General features: G+C 44.5%; 1 protein-coding gene across 4 annotated transcripts in view; it reads right to left on the bottom strand.

Moving 5' to 3' along the window:
- LOC108029610 (uncharacterized) overlaps window positions 1–18,401 on the bottom strand; it is a 36,651-nt gene extending 18,250 nt beyond the window's left edge. For all 4 annotated transcript variants that reach the window (XM_050888198.1, XM_017101991.3, XM_050888197.1 and 1 more), the window contains exons 1-2: window positions 17,980–18,401; window positions 9,341–10,002 (exon numbers count right to left, since the gene is read on the bottom strand). In XM_050888198.1, coding sequence (XP_050744155.1) covers window positions 9,341–9,375 — 35 coding nt within the window. In that variant the 5' untranslated portion in view covers window positions 9,376–10,002; window positions 17,980–18,401. The remainder of the gene's footprint in view (window positions 1–9,340; window positions 10,003–17,979) is intronic.
- Between the last annotated feature and the right edge of the window lie 5,376 nt (window positions 18,402–23,777).

Here is a 23,777-nt window from a genome sequence, read left to right on the forward strand (position 1 = left end):
TAAATAAATAAATAGATAAGTAAATAAATAAATAGATAAATAAATAAACAAATAAATAAACAGATAAATAAACAAATAAATAAACAAATAATAATCGTTTGGGAAAGAGTCTACTCCAAGCTTATTTCTGCTCCACATTTCCTTAAATAAGGGATCCATTTCACATTTCCTGTGGGAAATAATGGACCTGGACCTTATAGCGAAGCAGTCTCTTAGCAGGTTTTTCACCTAGCTTCCCGCGGTGTACGAATACAGGAGCCATAAGTTGCTAAGTTTACTTCGATTTGCATTTCTATCCAAGCGCTTTCGAGTGCGTGGATGATAGCTCCCCTGCAGGGGGATTTCATCCAGTACAGCTATAGCCTTAGCCGATTCCCTATCCGTCAGTCACTCGGTTAGGCCCGGCCCCACCCTCGGCTCTCCTTCTGCCTTCTGGCACAGTCGTTTACTGATTATGCGTTTTGTGCGACGACCATAAATTTCCGCTGTCGCTGCTCTCGTCTGCTTCCTTTTCTGCCCGCCGCCCTATATATCTCCCGGCCAGTCCCATCCGTTGTCCAGCGCTTATCACTCGGCCATTGCAGTTGGCATAAAAATAAATATTGCACAAATGCGTATAAAAAGTAAATAAAATAAAGCAAGTGGCCGTCGCGGGGGACTCCGTTTATACGACCCACAAATAAGCCGCACAAGGCGCTTACTACCGACTCCGCCCCTACTTCCCGCTCCGATTTATTTCCCGGGCTCTGGATGTGGTCGGAATCCCGCGCCGTCTTTTAGAGCGATTTGAGGGGCATAATTATGCGAGCACTGTAATTGAGGGCTGCTCACGCCGATAAGCCACGAGGCATAATTGTGGTCTCGGAACCTCGAGATAAGAGCCTGGGAGCTTAAGCGGATTCCTCGGCCATGAGTGACCCACTGATTGGTCCTTTGCTCAACGCTTCCAAAGCACTTACTCACACGAGAAAAAACGAAGGTATATTATTGGAGAAATATTAAAATCAACCACTTATCGGCGAGTTTGAGGACCTTTTTTTATTGGCTTAAATTATAATTAAGTGCAAAAGAAATGTAACTTAAAATGTTCTTTCCCCTTCAATTGGCGTTGATTTCGATGAGATAGACAAAAGTTTAGTGATGAACCACCAATACCCAAAAATAATTTAACCATGAACGCTGTTCTAGTCACGGACCCATTTAGTTGATCATTTTCCTCTGCCTACTGACGGCTGCTAAACGCTCAATTTGCATTAAACACACCGAATTATTAAACAGCAACTGCAAGTGCATGTGGGAATATTTGCACACATGCTGATGTGAATTTTCCAGCGGCTGTGTGTGTTGACAATGAGGTCGCCAGAGCAAATAATTTACAGAACTCTGCAGTAATTGCCATAATTTTCGACTGCCATTCGAACACGGCGAACACGAAGTTAAAGTTGAACCGCCCAACTGTCCAGCTGTCCGAATGTCCAACTGCCAGAGCTCCACGCTCCGCTTGTGGGTGCCCACTGACATGGGCGTGGGCTGGGAATGAAACCATAACTGAGGCCGAAACAGAAACAGAACTGGCCACACGCAGATGAAGTTGCAGCCTCCTCCACAGTCCAGCTTCTATGAGGAGGACGTGATGTGAACTCCCCAACTTACCCTTAACAACCGAAAGGTTTTTGATAGCACGTCCTATGTTCTGGTGTTTTTATAATACTCATCTGCAAAAGTAGTATTAAAATAAAAACTATTCCTATGAAGTTCTGATAACTCAGAACTCGATGACTTTTTTGAAACACATTTAGTACACTCGTGCTGAAAGTGGAAAGAACTAAAGTTCCGAAAGCTTTTAGGTATCTTGGAAAACATAACATTCCGAATCTGAAATGTGTGAAGAACCTCTCCACTTCATTCTTTCTCCTTGGGGAACCTGGACTCTGCATCGATCGCATCTGATTCAATCGCGCCGTTTAGCAATCCATAGAGCACTACTGGCCGCTGAAGCGGTGGAGTTGCTCCGTTTGTTGCATTGCACAGTTTATGGGCCCAAGACCGATTTTAATCGTTGCTGTGTACTCCACGGCCTTATATGGCCAGTAGCCTGGTGCAAGACTTAGAACAATGTTCTGGGGCGTGTTTGTTCTGCCCTCACCTCTACACAGGCACTTAAGCATACATGTGTTCTTGTGTTAATTTATTCATGAGCCTTCGAGCGGGCTAAGCTTCCGTTATAAATCCGCGCTCAGTGCACTTTATGCTCCGCTGCACTTTGGGTCTGCCGCCCATTCCCACACTGCCCCTCCCCCGCCGGTGGGCTTGTTGGTTCGCCAAAGGGCCTCGTCTTCGCCTCACATGCTACCCATTTCGCAGAGTGAAACAAATCCAAATCCAGCAGACGCAGCCCAAATAGGCGTGTCTGCCTGTCCCTCTTCTCTGAAAGGTTTGCTCTAGAATGAGGTCTTAATTCAGGGCTGTCAGCCTGGCATATTTTCACGTCAGATCTGGCTATGAGGTGCACTTAAAAAAAACAGTACATTCTTGAGAAAGGTTTCACTTTCCTTAAAAAGTATACTGACTTGCCTTTTATTCACGACGCTTCAAATCTATAAAATGTTTACTAAAGTGGCATAAAAATGGAAAAAAAGATACGGATCAAATATTTAGCAGGTGTCAAGAAGGAGAAGCCTATGCATATAGTAACTTTTACTTCTAATTTCTTTACCAATAGTTCCCTCGAACTCACTAGACACCAATCATTTATAGGCTTTTTTAAGCCAATCAAGTCGGAATTGCTGGCACCACTGTCGCTTTTCTCCCGCGTGAATGTGTATTTGTCAGTTGAAAAAGTATGGCTCAAAGTGTTAGGCAAAGTCAAACAAGAGGCCAAAGTGGACGCATCTGCATCTGCATCTGAGCGCGTGCACAGGGCTTTGGGCCCAGCTAAGTAGTTGTGCCATTGTTTCCCAGCGCTGCTCCAAAACTGCGTGGGCGTGATGGGAAATGCGAGTAGTGGCCCCTTCTCATTTCGACACCCTCTTTTCGTCTGATGTTATCGATACGTTGATGACCCACATCTGAAGGTATACGTGTACCCTCGGAGCTGGCTCTTTCTGATCCCCAGCTGATACTGAGCCCACACTGAAATTTGCATAATTTGACGACAAGTCGGCTTGGAGATTTATTGTACACGCTTCATATAAGCCAAACCGAATATGGTTAAAGCCGAGATAGCGATAGGCATCATATAATTGTGCCGCACAGGAAATTACGACGACATAATTGAGTGCCAGTTGCCGAATCGAAATGAGATCGCACTAGGGTGAGCCCTAATCCACAGTCTCCCCCTTCAGCGGGAATCCACCTCCACTGGCGGTTCCAGATTCGATGAATGGGAAAGGCGCCAAAAGCCAAAAGCCACACACACATCTGCCGGCCTGTGTAAATATTTATGCAAATATAAACAAGGGCCGAATGGCTGGCATGTAAATACCACTGCCGAATGCCGAATAGATTAAAGCCATCCAGAGACGGCGTGTGTCACGTTTCATTCCGGGAACCAAGGAGCAACCAACACGAAACGGAAGTCAAGTGGACACTTACTGCTTACCTGACCAAACACCTGGGACCTCCGCCGATTGACAGGCGGGAGCCGGTGCTGGCCGTCGCATTTGCATTTTGGCAAGCACTCGGAGAACCACAAAGCTTCGAGAGAGTTAACACTAAAGTTGTGCGCCAAAATTGTAATATTGTGTAGTAGTACTGTCAAATAAAAATTCACACTTCATAAATCGCTTATTTTATGTTGGTTTAATCATAGTTCCTCTTGCAATTTCAAAACTTGTGCATCCATTTTCCTCAGTGCGGCGGCTCCCTGCCTCCAAAAGGAAGCCGCCAAGGTGCAGCCGTCGGTTTAGAAAGTTATTTGCATGCCACGTTTAACCGAAGCCGCTCCTCGACTCTGGGGTGCTTTGCATGCAGATTTCGGATTGGCACTTGGCCAATACCGAGCGGAAGCGATCGGTATCGCTCTCACTTCAAGGACAAAGGCATGTTAATTACCGAGCGACCTGGCCGATATTGCCGAATGTTTGACAGCGCTCCACGCACCCTAATGACCCATAAACACTGGCTCAATAGGCCATTTCCGCCGTCGTTGGCCAGATAACGCACCTTGCCCTGGCCACCTGTCGCCCCAACGCCCCTCGGCGTTCTTTGGGCCAAGCCAGCACGTCTATAACGAGTGCCAGGCCAGGCCGTAAACACACGAACCCACATATAAATTCTATTTATCAACAAACATTTTCGCTGGCCCCGACAACAATGGCACCTAGTTGGCTGTGAAGCCCGGGTGTTGGGTGGACTGGGCTGGAGCTGGGACTGGGACCTGGGACCTGGGACCTGGGACCAGGGGTTGGGGTTCATTTGGGGCGCCCCACCCACCGACCAAACCCAAAAACTGACTTGCGTTTAAAGCGAACGTTAGGGGCAAACTTTTAATTAGAAAGCAAGTACGGTCAGCTGGTAAATGGCGGGGAGCACTGGCAAGTGCGGAAACTATGCACGGGAATATTTCATTATGTGTACACATGTATACACACGAACATATCAGTACACAGAAAGAAGAGTAACACTAGTTATATCAGTGAATATAAAGAGCAAAAGGGAATTCCAGTGTGAACAATTAAGTGTTATAAGAGTCTTGGTATTATTGGTAGTTTAAAAGGTAGCATACCGTCTGGAGACTATCTTTTGAAAGCTAAAAATGCATGCAAATTTCCACAGAAAAGGAGAGTGCTCTATTTCAAGTTCTGACAGACTTTTTTTCTGGGTGCGCGCGTGTTTGCGTAGTGGCACTGACTTTTCCGAGCCAACGAACTCTGCATGTTTAGGTCCAATAACGGAATTGAACGCACAATAGTTGGCAATCAACCGAGCTCAGATGGGGTAGGTTAGGGTCATGCCACGCATCAGGGAACGGCTTCAGGCGGAGTTTCCCTTCCACTTCCCCTTCCCGATCTCAGAGCCCGCTCCCAGCCCCCGCGTTCCCGCCCCAAATTCCCAGATGATAAATCGCAGGCCGACATCTCCACTGCATCTGCATGTGTCAGCCGCTCATTAAAAAGGTATTCATCACTATCCGACCGCCGCTGCGTTGTCGCACCCAAGTGAAAATGCCGCCAAGACTGGGTGCGAGAATCGGATCTGTCGCTGTTTCTTTTGCGGCGGCGTGTTCGCTGTCAAAATCCACTCCAGCAGGGGAAAATGGGGTTCTCAGATGTTTTTATTAATTTCTCTGGGCTAGGTACATCGGCTTCGGGTCCCAGCTGAAGTGATCGATGTTAATGCAGGGTACTCTTGGGGCTTTTCGCAACATGGAGCCTTGCGAAACTGATTGATCATTTGGCTAATTCAAGGGCAGTTACATGGTCCCGAGCAGTGATCGTTATGATCAACGTTATAGATTGTGCTATGTGCAGATGCAACACTCCCAGGTATCGGAGGAAGATTAAACTAATACTTCAAAGTCTGATTCGCGATTCGAACGTTTAGCGGGGCTATTATGATTTGATTTATGGTAAATATAGATGCCAAGGTGGCAGTCGATAGTAGGAAATAAGCAAGCTTATGTCGCAAAACGTGTTGCCACGCAAATTAGATATAGTCAAGCCCAAAGCGTAAGTAATTCCTATAAATAAACCTGCAATCGCTGTAGGGGAAACCTTATTTAGCATAATGTGAATTGATAGCCACATGATTATAGCAAGTGCCAACGTGAAAGCGGCCATTTCGAATTTAAAGCGGACTGCTTAGTTTTGGGAAAAGGTAAACTTAGAATCGGTAGTTAACATCCCTCTAAAATTCAGCGGTTCCACAGAACAACTATCAAGGCACCTATCAATAAAGTAAGAGCATCCCAGTTTCCACGTGAGCTTGGACATGAAATTTTCCTGCTTTCTTTTCTCATTTCGATTTCGACATTGTGAAATTGTTCAATAATTTTTCATTCTCGGACCGTCCCGGTCGTCATCCGTGGCCCCTTTTCGAGATGAGATGCGTTATGCGATATGTGCGCCACTTTGGCTTATGATGGAATTGACACTTCAGTTTCTGTGGCACACGAAGTGCGGGACGCCCATCAGAATCAGACCCGGGGCTCAGATACAAAAGCATAATTCCCCAGCCTTCCAGTGAGAAATAGAGATGCCAGATAGTGGAGGCAGACGCACTTGAAATGCACAAAATGGCATTTTCTTTTGTGTGTGCAATGAGTGCTTTTGCCTCTTCGGTGGGTGTTTTTCTTTTGGGAAGGAGAAGGATGGATTTTTCGGCCATGTGGAGTTCTGGGATGCGTTTGCCAGGGCTAATGGCGCACTTATGACCACGGGGTTGGAACCCAAAGGCTCGGGTTGTGCGGTCTATCAGTCGATCAACTTGTCCTCTCCTCACTTGGCAAAACAAACTAAGCCCCCAACCGCAGACCATATGAATTCGGTAACAGCTGAACAAACCCCTGGGTAAGTTGTTTTATCATTACGAAAAGTTTGAGCTTGGATTTCCGCTAATTGCCGAATAGCAGCCCTGAGGTTCGCCTTGGTTTAATTTTCATTTTATTCGTTTTCTTCTGTGTGTAATCTAAGCTGGGAAACGGAGGGGCAGTCTATAGCCTACATAACTGTAAGTCCCACTGCCTCACGCTTTGTTGCACCACATTTCCTTTAACCCATAAAAGCCAGGCACATGCGCAGCGTCGAGATGAAAAGATACATCTGATATAGCTGCAAGAGGCGGAAAACAATGGGAACAGGGCGAAATTGGTTTGAAATTGAGAACGAATGAAGAACTGCCGGCGGATATGCCGTCGTTCTTGTTGCTGGCGTCTCTGTTGCGGGTCGAATGCATGTTCCTCTTCCCGTATCAATCATAATTAGGGGGCAGTGCCTGTGAGTCTCAAGAATCAGTAATGATTCCCGGCTCTCAGGCGCACATAGGCATACATCGCAATGACTTTAGTTTTTACATTCGTGAGAATTCATCACACTCGTATCTTTAGCTTACACTGAAAATAAATAATGTCAAAAAGGATTCAGAAGTTTAAAACTATGAAGCTACGGAAAGTGAAGTACATTACGTTACATTACATCACATTAATATTACGAAATATTACACTTCGGAATACCTGTAATTTCCTTGTTCAAAATGACTAAATAACCATCACGAAGTCAAGAACCTAATCATATCTCAAGTATGTACGTACTATTCCATTCCAGAATAACATAATACCTGTTGTCGGAGCTTCCAAAATAAACCGTCTTAAATCGGATCATTATTCCTGAAAGCGATTTCAAATGGTTTTTTTATTTCTCCGAGGGTTCTTCATGCAAGCTGCACTTGGCTTCGTCAGACTTTCGGAGCCCACATCCCAGCACATCAAATGTTTAGTGCTTAATAAAGTGTGTTATGTCTTTTGTGTAATTATTTTTAGCTTTAGTCGCGCTTGATTGCCATGTTGGGAAGAGGAGAGTGGAAGGAGGGAGCGCCTCACAGGCTTTCCTAAGCGAACAGTTTGTGTGTGGGCCCGGAACACAGAGATCTTAAAGGTCTCGACCCGAGCACCGAAAATACACCCCTTCCTCTTGCCACACACACATATACTTGGAATGTAAATGCGAGAGTTCCACCTACAAGGTGCTTTGGGCTTTTGGGTTTCTATTTGCACAGGTGTTTTTAGCACCTGGCTTCATGGGTGCCTGATGTGTTTGGGGCATTAGTTATCATCATCGTGCGCCCTCGGGGGCGTGTCACCGGTAAGTGCTAAAAGGCATTCGACTGCACTTTTCTGTAATAATTAGCACATCATGACTTGTAAATAAAGGCCACCAGTGATGGGAGATGTTCTCGGAGGGACCATATTTAGCTGCTCTACATTAGCTGCTCTTATAGAAAATATATCCATATCAGGGTTCAAATATTCGCTAGCTCAAGGTTATTTGGGTAGTCAAGCAATAACCTCGCGGATTTCCTGGGACTAATTTAGTTTTAATCTTTATAGACTATATGAAATCAACGACCTATAGCCTCGTCTGTTTAGTAATTTAGGGCAATAGGCTCAAAACGGTTGCCTTAGATTTTTTTCACTCTGTTCCTAATGTTTCGCCAAGCCATCCAGGTTCGAAGATAAATTACCCTTTCTCCCAGCAAACTTTGGCAATTTTGTTGATTGGTTTTCCTTTATCTATGCAAAAACCCCGATAGTTTGGCGGAAACTTTCAATTGTTTTCTCATCGCGGTTGCTTTTCCCACGAAAATCATTTGGCAGATGGCTTTTTGATTGCTCCGACTGATAATTTGCGGAGAGGTAATGGCCCGCGAGGCAAACTCGAAATTCGAATCGCATTGGAGCATAATTCAATTGTCGCTTATGGCAAACGAAACCGGTCCAAGATGCCAGCCATCAGCAATCGGCTAATAATAAAGATTTTAAACTAATTGGCTCATTTAACTAAAAAAAATCATCATAATAATGATGACGATGACTGATGACTTCTCGCCCGATAAGTCGCAAAATCATGGCCTTCGGAAAACGGGAGGGAGTGTATCGCAAGTCCCAGAAATTAATTATACAAAAGAAAGTTCTGCCACTGCAGCGTTCCTTCTTTCTGGTGCGTTGCTACTCTCCAATTTTTGTCAGCGATTTTGCAAATTGAAAAGGTCCCGCCCCCGCGACTTCGTCCCTCGACCAATGACCTCTATCGCGAAAGTCATTAACGAAGGAATTGGGGCATGGCGAAGGAAGTAGTCGAAGGAGGACGATGAGGACTTTGATAAAGTAGAAGGAAACACATAAAAGCTGCTGGACATAATAGCCGCCGCGGGGCAAAAGGGGGTGGTGTACACAGAGAGGAATTTTGGGCAATACCCAGGGATTATATTTGCAGAGCAATCATTTAACGTTGCTCGGGAGTCTCTAATTTGTGTTTAGTACCATTAATTTCAGTCATTCTTAATACAAAATATATATGGCACGTTCTTTAGCTTTGTTTTTCTGTTCAGTAAGCTTATACTTACTACCAAAAAGAACACTTTGACATAAGTAACATACTAGCAATAGGGAGTGAAACCAACAAAAGATGTACGCAAAAGTTGATAAAAAAAAACCAATCTGAACCTAAAGAATTCGCGTTACTTTCCTAAAGTATTTTAGAGACGATTGTAGAATCGATGTTTTTAAAATATTTCCTTGAATATGCAACCTAAAAACTTGTGAAACTTTTTCTGTTCTAACTAGCTTAGTTCTATTTCATTTCAAGGCGGTTTCTCAGTGTGTAGGAATTCGTGGGTGACTTACTTGCGTGCCAGGCGCTTCCTTATTCCGGCGAACATTTTCGGTTCTCCTTTCGCTGCTCGCCTTTATCCGCTTTTACGTCCGTACTAATGTTGTATTGTAAATTAAATTGCCGATTTCCGGAGGGTGCCACCGCTCCAACGCTATCTTCTCAACCCGGCGAAAAGGGCAACCGACTACGCGACACTTAAAATTAATTAAAAAAACAGCAAAAAAGCGCAAACGCAGTTGTCGCGCCGCTTCACTTCATGTACTTGGTGTTTTTCTGCTTGTTTTTGTTCATTTGGCGAGTTGTTTTTGGTGTTATTTTTGTTGTGATTGGCAGCCTTCGGACGCCTCATTGCAAGAGGCGGACGAACAAAGCAGCAAACCAGCTGACAAACAAATGGGAAAACAGAAACCGAAGTGAAAATCAATTAGCCAAAGTAGGCAGCTGCAACTGTTTGCCGGGGATTTGTTTCCAGTCTTATGCGGACGGATTGTGGATTGTGCAACCCGTAGTTCGAAATTCGTAATTCGTAATTCGACGGAATCAATAATCCTCAGCTGCGATCGCGATCGAGCATTTCCCAACGCACAAGCACTTTCAATGCACCAAAATATTTTCATTCACTGCGCTCCACGGTGACAGTCTCGTTGGGTGCTGCTTTTCTTTCTCCGGGGAGCTGAAACGAGGAGAGGAGAAATTCACACATTATTTTCAAATTTATTTTTCGTTCATGCGTATCAACAAGCTTCAAAACGAGAAGAGGGCTGCACTTCGGGAGGGCCGCATAGGCGACTTATACAATTGACGTGTCGAGTGACAAATTCGAAACATTTGCTTCCAACAAGTCGCGTCGAATCGGATTTGAGGGTCCGGCTTACGAGGGGTTACAGCATCAGCAGAAATGTCGTAATATCTGAATTATTTCACTAATGTGTGATGTGCCACCCGAGTAATGCACAATTAGTCCTTGCATAACGCATTTTGCAGAATAATTCTCAATGACAGGGTCACGTTCGTCGTCGGATCAAATGTACAAACTATTTCTCTATTTGAGTTTAGAATCAATAGTAAAAGTGAGAGAGGGAATGTCGTAACTCAAAGGGTTAAAATATGATTTACTTTTCGTATTTCACTAAAGCCTTGAACCATTTTATTCTAAATACCAAAATACTTTTAATATCTACTAGTCTCCCTTAGCGATTTGTCGCTCGTGTTCAACCTAACAGGTATTGAACGACTGTGGAATACCATTTCTCATATTTCAAATCATAGTATACCTGTATACCTGTAACAATTAATACTTCTTAGCAAATGAATAGGTTTTGTGCTGACCAACTTTAATGATGTTACGGGCCCAACCAGATTTGCAATTAGTGCCGTGAAAAACTTCCTTAAACCATTTGGCCGAGAACAACTGTTACTGTGTGAAGGCATTTAGTGAACCTGCCCGCAGAAGTGAAGATTTATGGTCTGTAATTTGATGGAAGCGAGCGGAGTTTGCAGAAAAGCAGAGCTTGCTGGCGGAGCACAATGGGAATGGGAGTGGGAATGTCTGGCATTTCGGGTGGATACCCACTGATAAGGCGGCCGTGCGATCTCCGCCAGAACAGAACGGGGAACATCAATCATGGCCTCAATCTGTGTGTGACCCCCATCCTTTTCGGCCAGAACGGATGCAGATGTAATTATGGCCCTGTGCCCCTCCGTGCTTTTGGGCCCATTCGGTGCTAATGGCGTATTCGGTTACAGAGTCGGCCCTGCACTTGGCTCACATACACACTTCGGGTACAGAGGCGGCAACAGATGAAGCTGCAGATACAAACACAGATACAGATACATGTAGCCATGCATGACAAAGAACATGCTTCTTTTCTGATGTTTTTCAGTGTTTTCCTCCGTTTTTCCTAGCTACTTGCCAGCGAGAGCGTGAAAAAGCAAAACGCACCAGCTTGGAGCTTCACACGCACGCGGCATTTGTATCTGTATCCGACACTGAGCGGCGTACTGTGTACTGTATCTATTGGAGATTGCAACACGTAGTGCCCGTGCACATTTCCCCCGGTTCCTGTCGCCACACAGAGAAAAATACTACCCGATTAGGTCACGGGTTCTGTCTTTTATTATTCCTTTTGTGGCAAGTCACATGTACCTTATATCGATTTCGATAGGTTGAGAACATTTATGGTGCAAGCAATGTACGAATATTTGCTAGGTACACATTCACATGTTCTTGAGGCCGTAATTGGGTAAAAATATGATTACTTGATAAGATAAATATAATATTATAGTAAATATAATACAAAGACATCCAAATTACTGCAACGACATATAATGGCAATAAAGAGTCAAGCAAGTTGATATGATTTCCAACAAAGAATAATTCAAGGTACTCATCTCACATTTTTTACTGTGCCGCCCTTGTTATGCTTCATGTTCCGCATTCGACTGCGCCGCTATTTCGGGTCGTTCCCCCTTTTCTACGCTTTTCCCCTCATCCCGCTTCCCGGGCTTCCCATTTTCCCCTGAATGAACAACGGAAACCTGCCGCATACGATACGCCTCAGCGAGCGTGCAATTACCACCGCAAAACAGTGCTTCTGGATCCGAATCCGAATCCATTCTCCACATCCACTGGCCGCCATCCAAATATCAAAAGTTTCTCAAACTCTAAAATAGTGCAATCTCGCCGGTAAGTGGAACTCTTCTGATTTATGGCCCATTGTATCCGACAGATACAAAACGCTTTTACCAACACTCGAGGCCCGCAAGTGGCTGCCGGTGCAGTTTCTGCCCCTCCTCCCCTTCCACTGCCCTCGTTTACTGATTACTTTGCACTCTTCAGCAAGTGAAATCTAAGACTCAACGCCCACAGATTGAACAACAAAGAGTTGCTCGCATTTCGAGCGGGGGGCACTCCGGGCAGGAGGGAGGTGTCACCCACATGCCACTATCTCGGGATTAGAGAACAATCCCGCTCAACTGCCTAAGGAATTCGCCACATCGCCTTTGTTGACCCAAAGCTGAAGCAATGAAGATGAATTCTTAATAGAATTAATTTGACCTGGTCTAAGGCAGGCAGCCGTTTAATGCAGGCACTGGGAGGAACCTAAGCGATTTCTGTTCAAATTGGGGAAAGTTATTTTGCTCAAGAGGCTTCTGTGGTGTATTATTCTCTAGTTTACTTTCAGCGGAAGATAAGCCATTTATTTTCTACCTTCTTAGTAAGTGCGAATTGTTTCTTCCAAATTAGATAAAAACTTTCAGAAGTCCCACTATTATCTACGAGCAAATAAAAGGTCTTTTTGGCAAGAACGTATAAACCGCTTTCGTCCAATTCAGCTGGGCCAGCATCTCCTACACTGGCAGATGAAAAACGAGGCAAGAAAACGGCTACGAGCAAATGTGCGAAATAAAAATTTCATAACGTGAAATTAGCGCACATAACTCGAATGCAAATGCAATTTGGGCGCGTCGTGGCAGGGCGGGATGCGGCGGGGGTGGTGGCTGGCATGGACAGGGGGGGAGTACGGCCGGCTGAGTTCGGTTCGAGTTGCCTGGCTGCCCATAAACGGGGCAGCAGCTGCATCGCAAAAACTCCTGTTCCTCCCTCTGCCCGCCTGTGAAGTATCTTGAGTAACGGGATTTATAATTAAACATAAGCCCGACGGATCCGCAGACTCGGCGACTCGCCACAGGCACGCAGAAGTCCATTTATGCCAATAAGCGAAGGATGGAAAATAAAACGAGAACACCAAGAGCAGCCCCTGTCCCCTCTTTTGATTTCGCTGACAGCGAATGTGTCGCCAAGTTGGCTACCTCACAGCGCCGCGAAAAACATATCGAGAAATGAGAGCGCAAAATAAACAAATCATAAATCTGCGAAAAATATGCTTTATGGCTGCGTACATGACCGCGACCACCCAAAAATATTCCCGTTTTGTGGGCAAATATAAAATCGTATCTGTGTATCCCGCAGATGCACAGATACTTTCGCGAGACTTCAAGTTGTCAGCATTTACGAAGCTAGATTTTTATGTTTTGTTGCGCGTCCAATTAGAGGGAAAAATGGCTGTGTAAATATGTACGCGAACCCCTCCACTTGTTTGTTTTTCACCAGTTTGATGGTTAATCGAGCGAAATGCAATCAAATTTGCATTCCCTGCCAAACTGACAGCAAACTATTCGGGCCCCTTCAAGTGCTGGCCATAATAAATGCCAATAAAAGTTCACATTTAACCCATAAAACTTCGATCGGGGAATTGCTGCCCCTACCTGAGGTCCTCCCTCCTGGCTTCAGCTCAATTTCAACTTTTATTGAAGTGCCAGCGGGCGGGGAAGGTGCAAAACAACTACGGAAATCCTCTCGATGACAGGTGTAAGGGCGGGAAATCCAGGTGTGTTCGCAACGAGAAACGCCGTTGTAGTACAGAGCGCTCTTGGGTGTGCTGAAAACTACCCGTAGAATCCAATTAAATGCCGTATTTGCCCATCTTCTTCGGACTAGATTGCAGTGGCTGATGGAAATGCTTGCAAAATTATGATTAATTACTGAGATGCTTTGGCGTACTAGTCTTTCGTATTAATTCCTTCATTTATTGGAATAACGTACAATGATTGCTTCGTTGCTTTGTTTTCCTGAGCTGATTTAACCCTCCTAACAGGCCTTACAAATAAAAGATTTTTATGTGTTTTGTCAACTTCTAAAATTACCTTTCTAGACATTTGTTGTGCTCCCATTCATAAAGAGCACTTGCTGCTCCTCTTTTTTATGGGTTTATCGAACCCCGCCATCGCGCCTGAAGCCCACCGCTGTTCCCCACAGATTTATAGCTTCGCAAAGCACTGTTGGCATATTTGTTCACTATCTCACCCGCGAGCCCAACCAATTGGTGGAAAATTGTTCCCCTCTAGGCCAAAGTCTCAATTGTAAACCGTCGTGGAAATGTAAACACATTTATGCCAGGCAAACGTTTCCGCGCTTCCTGCTTTCTTATGATATGACTTAGTGGGTAGCCACCGCCACCACCCACTGACCCCGATGTTGTAAATCTCGAGCTGGCTTTATCTTGAGCTCTGCGTCTCCAAAGACTGCGGCAGTCAGCAGAAACTATGCCAAGGCAAGAATTCCGCCATTCGGGGCTTTGAGTACGTATTTTATTCGTGGATTCTGGCCAGATTAGTGGAGATAAGAGCCGAGCGCAATGGAGGAGGCAGCCATAAAATTCGGCAGCGGAAGCCTCGATATTTGCCCGGGTAATTAGCGTGAATCGGAGCAACATAAGCTGGCTCAGAAGATTGAGTGAATGGTGGACACAAAGTAATTGCATTAAGTAGCAAATTGAATAATGAAATGGAATAACCAATTAAGGGCCCAGGAAACGGCCGAAACCGAAGGCAGCGACCGCAAGGCAAGCAAACACATGACACCATCGTGGGGCATTAGCTCCATATCATTGACTAAAACGGACGGCTTTGTGTAGTATGGAATAGTAAGCCAGTTACCGGTTTGAAGAGTCGCAGGCGACAAAAGTTCTGTTGCCAAAAACCAAAAGGCCAAGGGGGCTTCGGGAAGGTGTTGCCAAGTAGGATGTGGCCGACGTTTGGTTATGAATTTCTGAATCAGAACCAGTTCGGCAAGTTGCTAGCTAACAACAACCGAACTTCGAGGCAAACAAAGGCTTAGATACAAGCGCGAGATACTACGGAGTGTAGATGGGGAGCGCGGGGAGATACAGACAGAGCGAGACAGCCTAGTGTTGATTTCAATTGTGGCCCGTAAAATGGGATCGGAAAAGGTGTCAGACCAACCTTGCCCTGCTTGAAATTCATATAAAACTTAAATTTAAATGCGGAGCAACGACATAAAGCGAATCACCGTAAAATGCTAAACGTGCCCCAAACCAATCTTTTGAGCAGCGCCAGAGAGCGGAGAAAAAATTAGTGCGTGCCTGCAAATGCTTTGCCATGATTGGGCCCCCTGGAATTGCGAAGAGTCAACAACTATGGGGCTACGGAGTTTGCAGCGCTCCATATCGCCATCTCCGGCTCCATCACATCACCCTGCTCTGCCCCAAGGAATTTATGATATGAGCCCAAATGAGATATGGTTATGGCTGATGTGTTTGCGTTGTCAACTGGAATAGGCAGACAGTTGGGCTGCCCAGAGCCGGAGAGAAGTTAGGTAGTTAAGATATACAACTGGGATAGCGCCACCACCTACGGGTACCCCATCGCCTCAACCGGCTGCTCCTCCTCCACCCTCCAGCCACATGCGTATGCAAATGCCAGCTTATGTGGAGCAGCAACCCCAGAAGCGGCTTTATTTATTTGCCCCCGACACGAGAAGGCTTTCTGACCTCACCCTCGCTTTTTGTAAGTACCTCTATTTTTTGGAAAATTCCTGTGGTTCTGTTGACAGGAACATTCTTTCAGTAAATGTTTTTCTACACATTTAAGTTTGGCCTAATCCCTTCCTGCCGCTTCTGTGAAAGCTAAAGTTCCCATGACCCTGGCCATCGCATTTTTCCAATTTATTCTTTGATATTTAAATTTGTATATTTTTATATTTTTTTTAGCTTTGTTTTCAGAACAATGGGCTTGGTTTTCGTGGTGCCTAATATTCGCATCGTCCAGTGGACGGGTTGGTTTCTCTTTTATATTCATTATGCAAGCAAATAATTCTTTCCCAACCTTTATCCTCAGAGTCGGAATGCATTTAAAGCGCAATCGTTTCCAATTAACTGACTTTCATTTAAATCTTTTGCTTATACTTCCGTGCAAATAGACAATTTAAAAGTATTTTCTTTTCTATTGGTGCAGTATCGGTTTCTTTCACGCTCCTCCTCTCATGTTGGTGTGCCTTGTCCTGGTGACTTCATCCGAAGCACAAATAAAATAAAAAAGACGTACTGTGGCTTCTCACCCTATAAATTTATTTGCGAAGGCTCTGTGTGCTTTGCTGACCACAAATAATTGCAGCTAGAGCTAAATTCAATTTGAGCTTAAACCGAGTTTCCCAGAAACTGTTCTCCCTGGCCTGTGCCTGGCTGTCTTCATTCATTATGCAAATCAAATATTATTGTACATGTGTAGCCATGTTTTCCAAAAACACGCACACCTTTTCGGACGCAGGCGCACCTTTCTGCTTCCGGTTTTGGCGGCAGCACGTGCGTGAAAATTGCGCCAGTTGGGCTTTTCATGTGGGACTGGGCTGAAGTGGGGGAGCCCAAACCCATTATGATTGCTGTGGCAACAGTCGTAATTAAAATGCTAGAAATTACAGTCACAGCCACGTCTTCGGTGTTGACTTTTGTGCCAAGTTCTCTTTATGGCAATCGGCGCTAAGGTTGCATAATGCCAAGGTTGGAGAAGAGTTCTCCCCCTCTGCTTTCTGCTTCGGCCGAACGTTTGTGCAGTGAACCATCAGCATTTCGCTGACTGGCTGGGCAGTTCATTAATAATTTTCATCGAACAAACGCGGCCCTAATCTTATCAGAAACGCGTTTTTCAGGGGGAGGGTATGCTGTTTTCCACTCTCCATTACTCATTGAGCCATTAGGGTTGCGAAATCGAAGTCGGTGGCAATTCAAGCCACCATTCCCATGCACAATTCTTCGATTCCGTTCCCATCGGGATTATTAATTGGATCAATGACAAACCGAAATTCAATAAACAATAACCAGGGAGCTCTTATCGATGGGGCGCCATGTGGCGTATGCGCAATAATATTACGCATACGCGCCCGTAAGGTTGTGCAAGTCTACGGAGTGGAAGTGGATTGAAATCGAAATCAGCAACGCTATTTCTTTCCGCAAGAAGTGCATAGTATACAGCGGGCACGCCAATCGCAATCGCTATCGCCGGTTATCAGGCGCAGATAGCTTCGATGACACTGATAATTGACGGCAATCATTGGGCATTTGACAAGTTCATTTCGGGGACAGAGCAAGCAGCACAACCAAAATCTTCGGGAGGCGCCCACAGCTGCTCAAATTAACATATTGGGGGCGAGGGTGACACAGCACTGATAACTACAGTCAGGCATCGCTAAGCCGAATCGGTACCACAAAGACAGCTATGGTGATATGGGCTTAGTTACGTTTAGTAACGACTGCTTAAATGTTCAAATTAATTTGTTGAATTGAGCAGGTAAATTGTTGTTTAGAAAGTCGTAAAAAATACCAACTACAATGTTTTTCCGGAAAGCAAAGCAGAAATTGAGTCCAATCCACATTTTTGACTTAAATAATGTGTTCATGCCCTCTACAAGCATAGCGATGAAACACAAATCGCAGAGCACTCACTTAGAAACAGTTTATTTTAGCAATTGATTAATTTTTTGTTGGGGAAACCAACAAAAAACATAAACAGAGTATTGGTTTTGCAATTTCGAGCAGAACCACCACGTTCAATCAGGATTATGAAAAGATACACTTTCAATAGATATCGTTCTCGACCCCTTTCTAAACAACACATTTTAGGGAGTTTTGGGACCTCAAGTTTGACTGCGTGACGTAAAAGATGAGATGGGGCAGTGCGAGATAATTATATGTAAATGGGTTTTTGTCGCCTGTTGTTATCAGGCTTGGGGTGGTTCGGAGGGGGACTCATTAGGTCTGGCCGCAGTCATTGAACTTGGGCGATAGGAACTCACTCTTCTTCCTCGCTCCTCCTCTGGGGCTCCTCCACTTCGCCGGAAAATCACGATTCGCTATCCTGCCGCCTTGGCGTCTCCATTTCGCTTTTCTATGCCGGACCCAAAAACACGGGCACAAACAGAAGCGGCGGCTGGCAGCAGGTGTGTGGTTGTTTCTGTTGGCCTCTGCCTCGTTTGTTTGTTTGGCGTCGGCCTTTGCTTTGCCTGCCTGCACTTTCTGCACTCTTCCTCGCTCTTGCAGCTGTCAACGCACCAAACGCGCAAAATTATGAGCGGAACGCACACACGCTCGTATTCCTACACACTGCACACCCACTCTGCACTCGAGGCAGCAGCACTCGATGTCGGCGAGAAGTCGGACTTGAGACTCGGCGAACGCGGACCGGAAACTGGAGTGAACCGCGCGCGGCGAAGTTTCGTGAACGACTGAGCGAGCGAGCGGAGCGAAATTCGAACGCTGCGACTGGACTGCTAACTGAGCGCACTTGCGGGGAAACCCCTTTTGGGGTCTGCCCGGCGAATATGGTTTTGTTTACATTCTGCTTCAGACAACCTACCAAGGCAAATGGAGGCCCGCAAATACATTGTACTTTGGTTAAACGAATTTAAAAATGGTATTAAGAGGTTTTAAGCCTTCCCTAAAAATGGTTCTGTTTTTGCTGCCGTTTAATTTTGCTACTTTTTTGATAAAAACACACTCTTGTTTAAGGTACTTGCTAACCACACTTACTGTTAAAAACAGAGCAATGCCGTAATCCTTGTCTTACTTTGCCTCAGTTTGTATTTGTAGTGAGGTAAAATTTACAAGCAACACTTGCCAGAGCCCTGAAATCCCACAAATCCAGGGCAAATCCGTGTCCGATGGGAGGCTTTTCCACTCCCCCTCCCAAAAATCTGTTTTCCTTTACATGGCACGATCAATTGTTATATTTAAGCGATTGGCTTACAGAAATGTTAGGAACAAAACAATTTAACATTTCTGGTGAAAAAAGAGAGGGCGGCTGCTAACTCGCGGCGAAGAGAGGATATCTCATCAACTAAGCGAAGTAAAATTCGAATACAGCAACGCTGCTACTTGACTGTTACTAACAGTTTATAGTTTCGCCGCCAAGCCGGCAACAACGGCCACTGCTAACTCACGGCGAAGAGAATTCTCTCTTCCCTGTTTACAAAACAGCACTCTTAAGTCGCGGTTAATGTATGATTTTTTTCTAGGTATTACAGAAATACAATATCTATTTAATTATTTTGTATTTAAACTTATTTTTGTTATCGTTTTTGGCAGAAGATGGTGCCTGTGAACGATATTTATATTAGGGACTTACATTTATAATTTGTTAACTGTGTTAAAAATCTTTAATAATATTTTTATAAAGTCTTGAGTATCATTTCATTTTTTAAAAATACGTACGTGTAAAATATAAGCAGCACTTATACGGTAAACATTAAGGTGGCAAACTTACTTATTTATCTATACTTTTGAGTTTTTTGATTGTGTCAAAACATTTTTAAATAGACCATATAAAACTTAAATAAGAAATTAAAACCAAATATCGCTTCCCTTTTTACCACATTTAAGATTGGTTTTTTTAATTAACATTTAATCGCCCTAAATTATTTAATCGTTTTTTGACGATTCTCATGAACTTTTAAATATTTGTCGCAGTAAAGAAACGCTTTTTTTTCAATCCAATATCAATATGCTTAAATAATCCAATAGTCATTTTTTAATATTAGAAAAATGTTAATTTATTTAAGTGTGAGCGTTCAATGTAACAATAATATATTGTTAATATATATAAAAACTATTTTTTGAGAGATGGTACGCATATACTAAAACTGCCTATACTAAAATGTTGTAATAATTATTTTAAAAGGAGTTTGAAAAGGCAGTAATAGATCCGTAGGCAAAATCAGAGACTTTGAGGCAAGTTTAAGGCGGATTCTTTTCTTATATTTTTCTTCTCCCAAAACGTAATCAAATCATTTAGCCAAAAACTTATTCAAAACTCACAATAGCGACACGCTCAATGCGCACAATTCGTGGCTAAAAAAGAGGTTGGGTGAAAAGGGGTGGGTGGCTGAGGCAGGACCCTTGCATTGTTGTACACAATCCATCATTATCGCATAGACTTCCGCTCGAAAAGGAAACGCGGGGAGTGCCAACAGTGCATTTACATTTGCGCACTCTGCACTTCGAAAAAACAAGTTCCAAAAGCATACCAAAGAATGAATGAAACCCAAAAATTCAAAATGAAGAAACCTTAAAAACATATATTATCCTTTTATTATTTCTAAAGTAACTTATAATAAAGAAAAGACCATTGTAAGGATGTCCTAAGCACAGTCTTTGTTTCTGCATTACTTTAAAGGCAGTTTCTGTAGAATTATACATGTTTCTTGAGAATGCCTTTTTAATTACTTGGTGGTAACTTGATAACTTTTTTTTTCACTGATTGTGGCGTCTCCTTGGATCGTCCTTCTTGCAACGCCCTCCCACCCACACGCTGACACACACCATTGCAGTCTTCGAACACCCAGACACGCAAATTGCCGGGTCGAGAGCACGTGTCTGGCAGCCTTCGCCGGGGATTACGGGCGAGTCGAGTCGAGTCAGTCGTTCAGTGAAAGTGAGCCGCCAGGATCCACAGGACTCAGTCAGTTGGTCGTCGTCTGGTCTGGCCGACAGCACCCTGCCCCTGGAAAGCCCCCGAAAATGTTGCACTCGCCAGCAGTTTGCTATAATTTGCGTTGCCCTTCTTGGGGTTGTCCTGGCGGCTTTCGTTTGTTGTATTTCTGTTGTGGCGGCTGCGGTTTATGCAAATTAGCAAAGTTAACATTTGCCAAATTGTCGAAAATTTCATTTGACCGCTCATCCTGTGGAGGGTTTGTTTGCTTTCGCAGGGCAGACATATAAACATCAGCATATCAGTTTCGTCAAAGGTGTTACTTGTTCGTCTTCGTTATTACATTTAATGTAATGGGAAAGTAGTTCGTAGGAAATTGTTGAACGTTTTAATGTAGTTTTATTTATTATTAATAATTTTGTTTGTTAGTTTTTCCTTAAAAAGCTATATAATGAGAATTGTACGTTTTTCTTAAGCGGGTATTTTTAATATATCCGAATCCACAAGTGGAAGGAGCGAAGCATGCGGAAATGGGAAACGCGAATATTCTAAGGAGAGCTGTGAAATCAAAGCGCTTTCGAATTCTTTTGATCAGCAATGTGTTAGGGGATATAGACGTGACGCCCCTCCCAAGAGCCGGCCCTCCAAAACTCCCTATTTTTCCATCTTTATTAAGGCAGATCTGCGGTTGTCAGCCGGCCAAGTGACAAAATGCACCTGCACGCGAGTGTGTTTTCCAAAAAAAGGAGGGGCGAAAGCCGAGCGGCATTCTGGTCGGGAGCAGCTATCTATCATAATTAGATTTCGTTCTGTGCTGAAATGTCGTGGCGGGAACGAATGCGTGCACATAAATTAAGTGTGGAGTTTCCAGACCGCACTTTCCCCATTTCCTCCCACTGGCACGGCAGCAAATAGAGCGCCTAATAGGATTTTATTTAATTTCCGTCGCCCAAGGATTTTCCTAATGAGTTTTTTAACCTGCGCAGCGGAGATTCCCATTTCCCCAAGTCATGTGGATGGGGCCCAAACTGCGCCCGAGTGAGCAGTCTCCGGAATATTTGAATAGGACCGAAGCCGTTGGATCAGGTGGACTTGGAGCCGCGTCCCGGCATAAACACGACTTCGGTTTGATAAACACAGTTCAGAAAGGATGCAGAGGCCAGGGTCCGCTTGTTCTTTGTCTGGTTTCTAGGATATAGCCATTCGGCTGCCTTGTTGCTGTTGCTTGGCAGATGCTGCCGTCGAGTTTAGCGAACTCGGCCCGGGATTTCTTTGTGTCTGTCCGCCACTCCCTGGAAAAGCGGAGACAATGGCTTCAGCCAAGTGGATTGCCCTGGGAGTGCAATTTTTCTCTGTATTTTCGGTGTGAAATTTATGCTCCACTCGGCTAATTTAATGCTATTTTTCCACAACATGGCAGCGGAAAGGGTGCAATTAAGTGCAAGAGGAGTTGATATGATTTGTGCCGCGATTTGCATAAATTAGCATACAATGCGTGCAGTCGCTGGCACTTAAGCATAATTAGATACATGCGCCACCGTTCGTTTGGCTAATTAAATGCATTCCAGACAGGTGTCTTTCCCACAACTATCCCTACACTAATGTGTGCTACGGAACTATAAGAAATAGTTTCTCAAAGCTAAATGTTATTTAGATAATATGGACATCGTTAAGTTGCTAAAGGCACAGAGACATTTTAGATTTTTATTTTAACTATCTACATAGACAGCACACGCCAAACAGGTATCATTGAACTATACAAATGTGACTACGTATACATACAATGTACCTTTTTATCGGGATTCCCTTTGACATTGGCTAAATGGAAATTAAATTATTGCTTTTTATAAAAAAATCATTTGAATTTGCAATTTTTATTTAACGTTCGAGGGATTATCTTCCATAAACGGCTGTGAACGAAACCAACATTGGTTGTACCTAACAAATGATTTTTAAAAGTGAATCGTTCAAATGCCTCGCAAACACCAAGCCATTATATAGTTTTCAAAGGGGAGTTGGCCCTCATGCCCCGCGTTAACTGCGCAGTAAATTCAATCAGTGCAGGCACTTCAATAAGTGGCGAATCCTTTCGCTCGGGCTTGAATGTTTTTCATTTTTTGGGGGAGAAGTGAGGCCTGGAAACCACCCCTTCGTCCCGGAAAGTAGCTATGATGTGGAGAAGATTATGAATTCATTTATAATAATTTAGTTTGAGTTATGCGCGGAACACTGAAACCCACTCAGCCCGGAATCCCATAATGAGCATATTCTATTAGTCGGGGAGGACTTCCACCCTCAGGACCTGGGGGTGGAAATTAACATGGCCCGAATCCCGGACACATGTTGCATTCAAATGTCGTTTTCGCTGGAGTCTGGGTAATGCCGTGTTGTGACAAACCCCAAATCGCCCAAACTGACGGACGGGCAGCCGGGGAATCTCTTTGAAGCCGATAAGCATTTGCACCCGCAACCACCAAAAGCGACAGCAACAACAACACTTTTTTGGGACAGGAGGACTGACTGCATCGCCATCATCCGACAGACAGACCGGCAGCCAGGCAGCCAGGCAGCCAGGCAGCCAGACAGCCAAGAGGATGTGCCAGGAAGTTGTTTGGACGGGCATCAAAAAGCTTTGCCCAACTCCTCCAGATCTCCATGGCTTTCCCTTTTTCCTCGGCATTGATAACTGACACGCAGTGGAACTGGAAAAACAGGAGATGTATTTGTTTAGCATAATGGATTTAAGGCACTCGGTGTTTCGGCACTCGTATAATTGAAAATCGAATCAAATCGCGTTCCATTTAATCAACTTAGGAACTCTGGAAACTCGAGAGCCGGCGAGCTCCCAACTCCGATTCGGATCGGGTTCGCAACTCCCCAGGCGAGCGAGGAAATGGAAAAATTAGCACAAATCCATGTGATAAACTGGCTACTATTTGCCTTGAGTCGAGTTACCCCACACAATCCCCCGTCCGAACTCCGAGGCAGGAAGACCGGCGGGAGAGGCCACTAAGCGCACAGGAAGCCCATCGGAGCGGATGCCACAGCTCCGGCCATCCGAACTCTAGACTCTAATGCACGATTAATGCCCAATCCCAGACGCACTGTCCCCACCGCCATATGCGATGTGCACTTCCTAGTAGGTACAGGGGAACCGCCAGAGCACGA

This window comes from Drosophila biarmipes, chromosome 2R (assembly GCF_025231255.1).
Source record: "Drosophila biarmipes strain raj3 chromosome 2R, RU_DBia_V1.1, whole genome shotgun sequence".
Taxonomy (NCBI): domain Eukaryota; kingdom Metazoa; phylum Arthropoda; class Insecta; order Diptera; family Drosophilidae; genus Drosophila; species Drosophila biarmipes.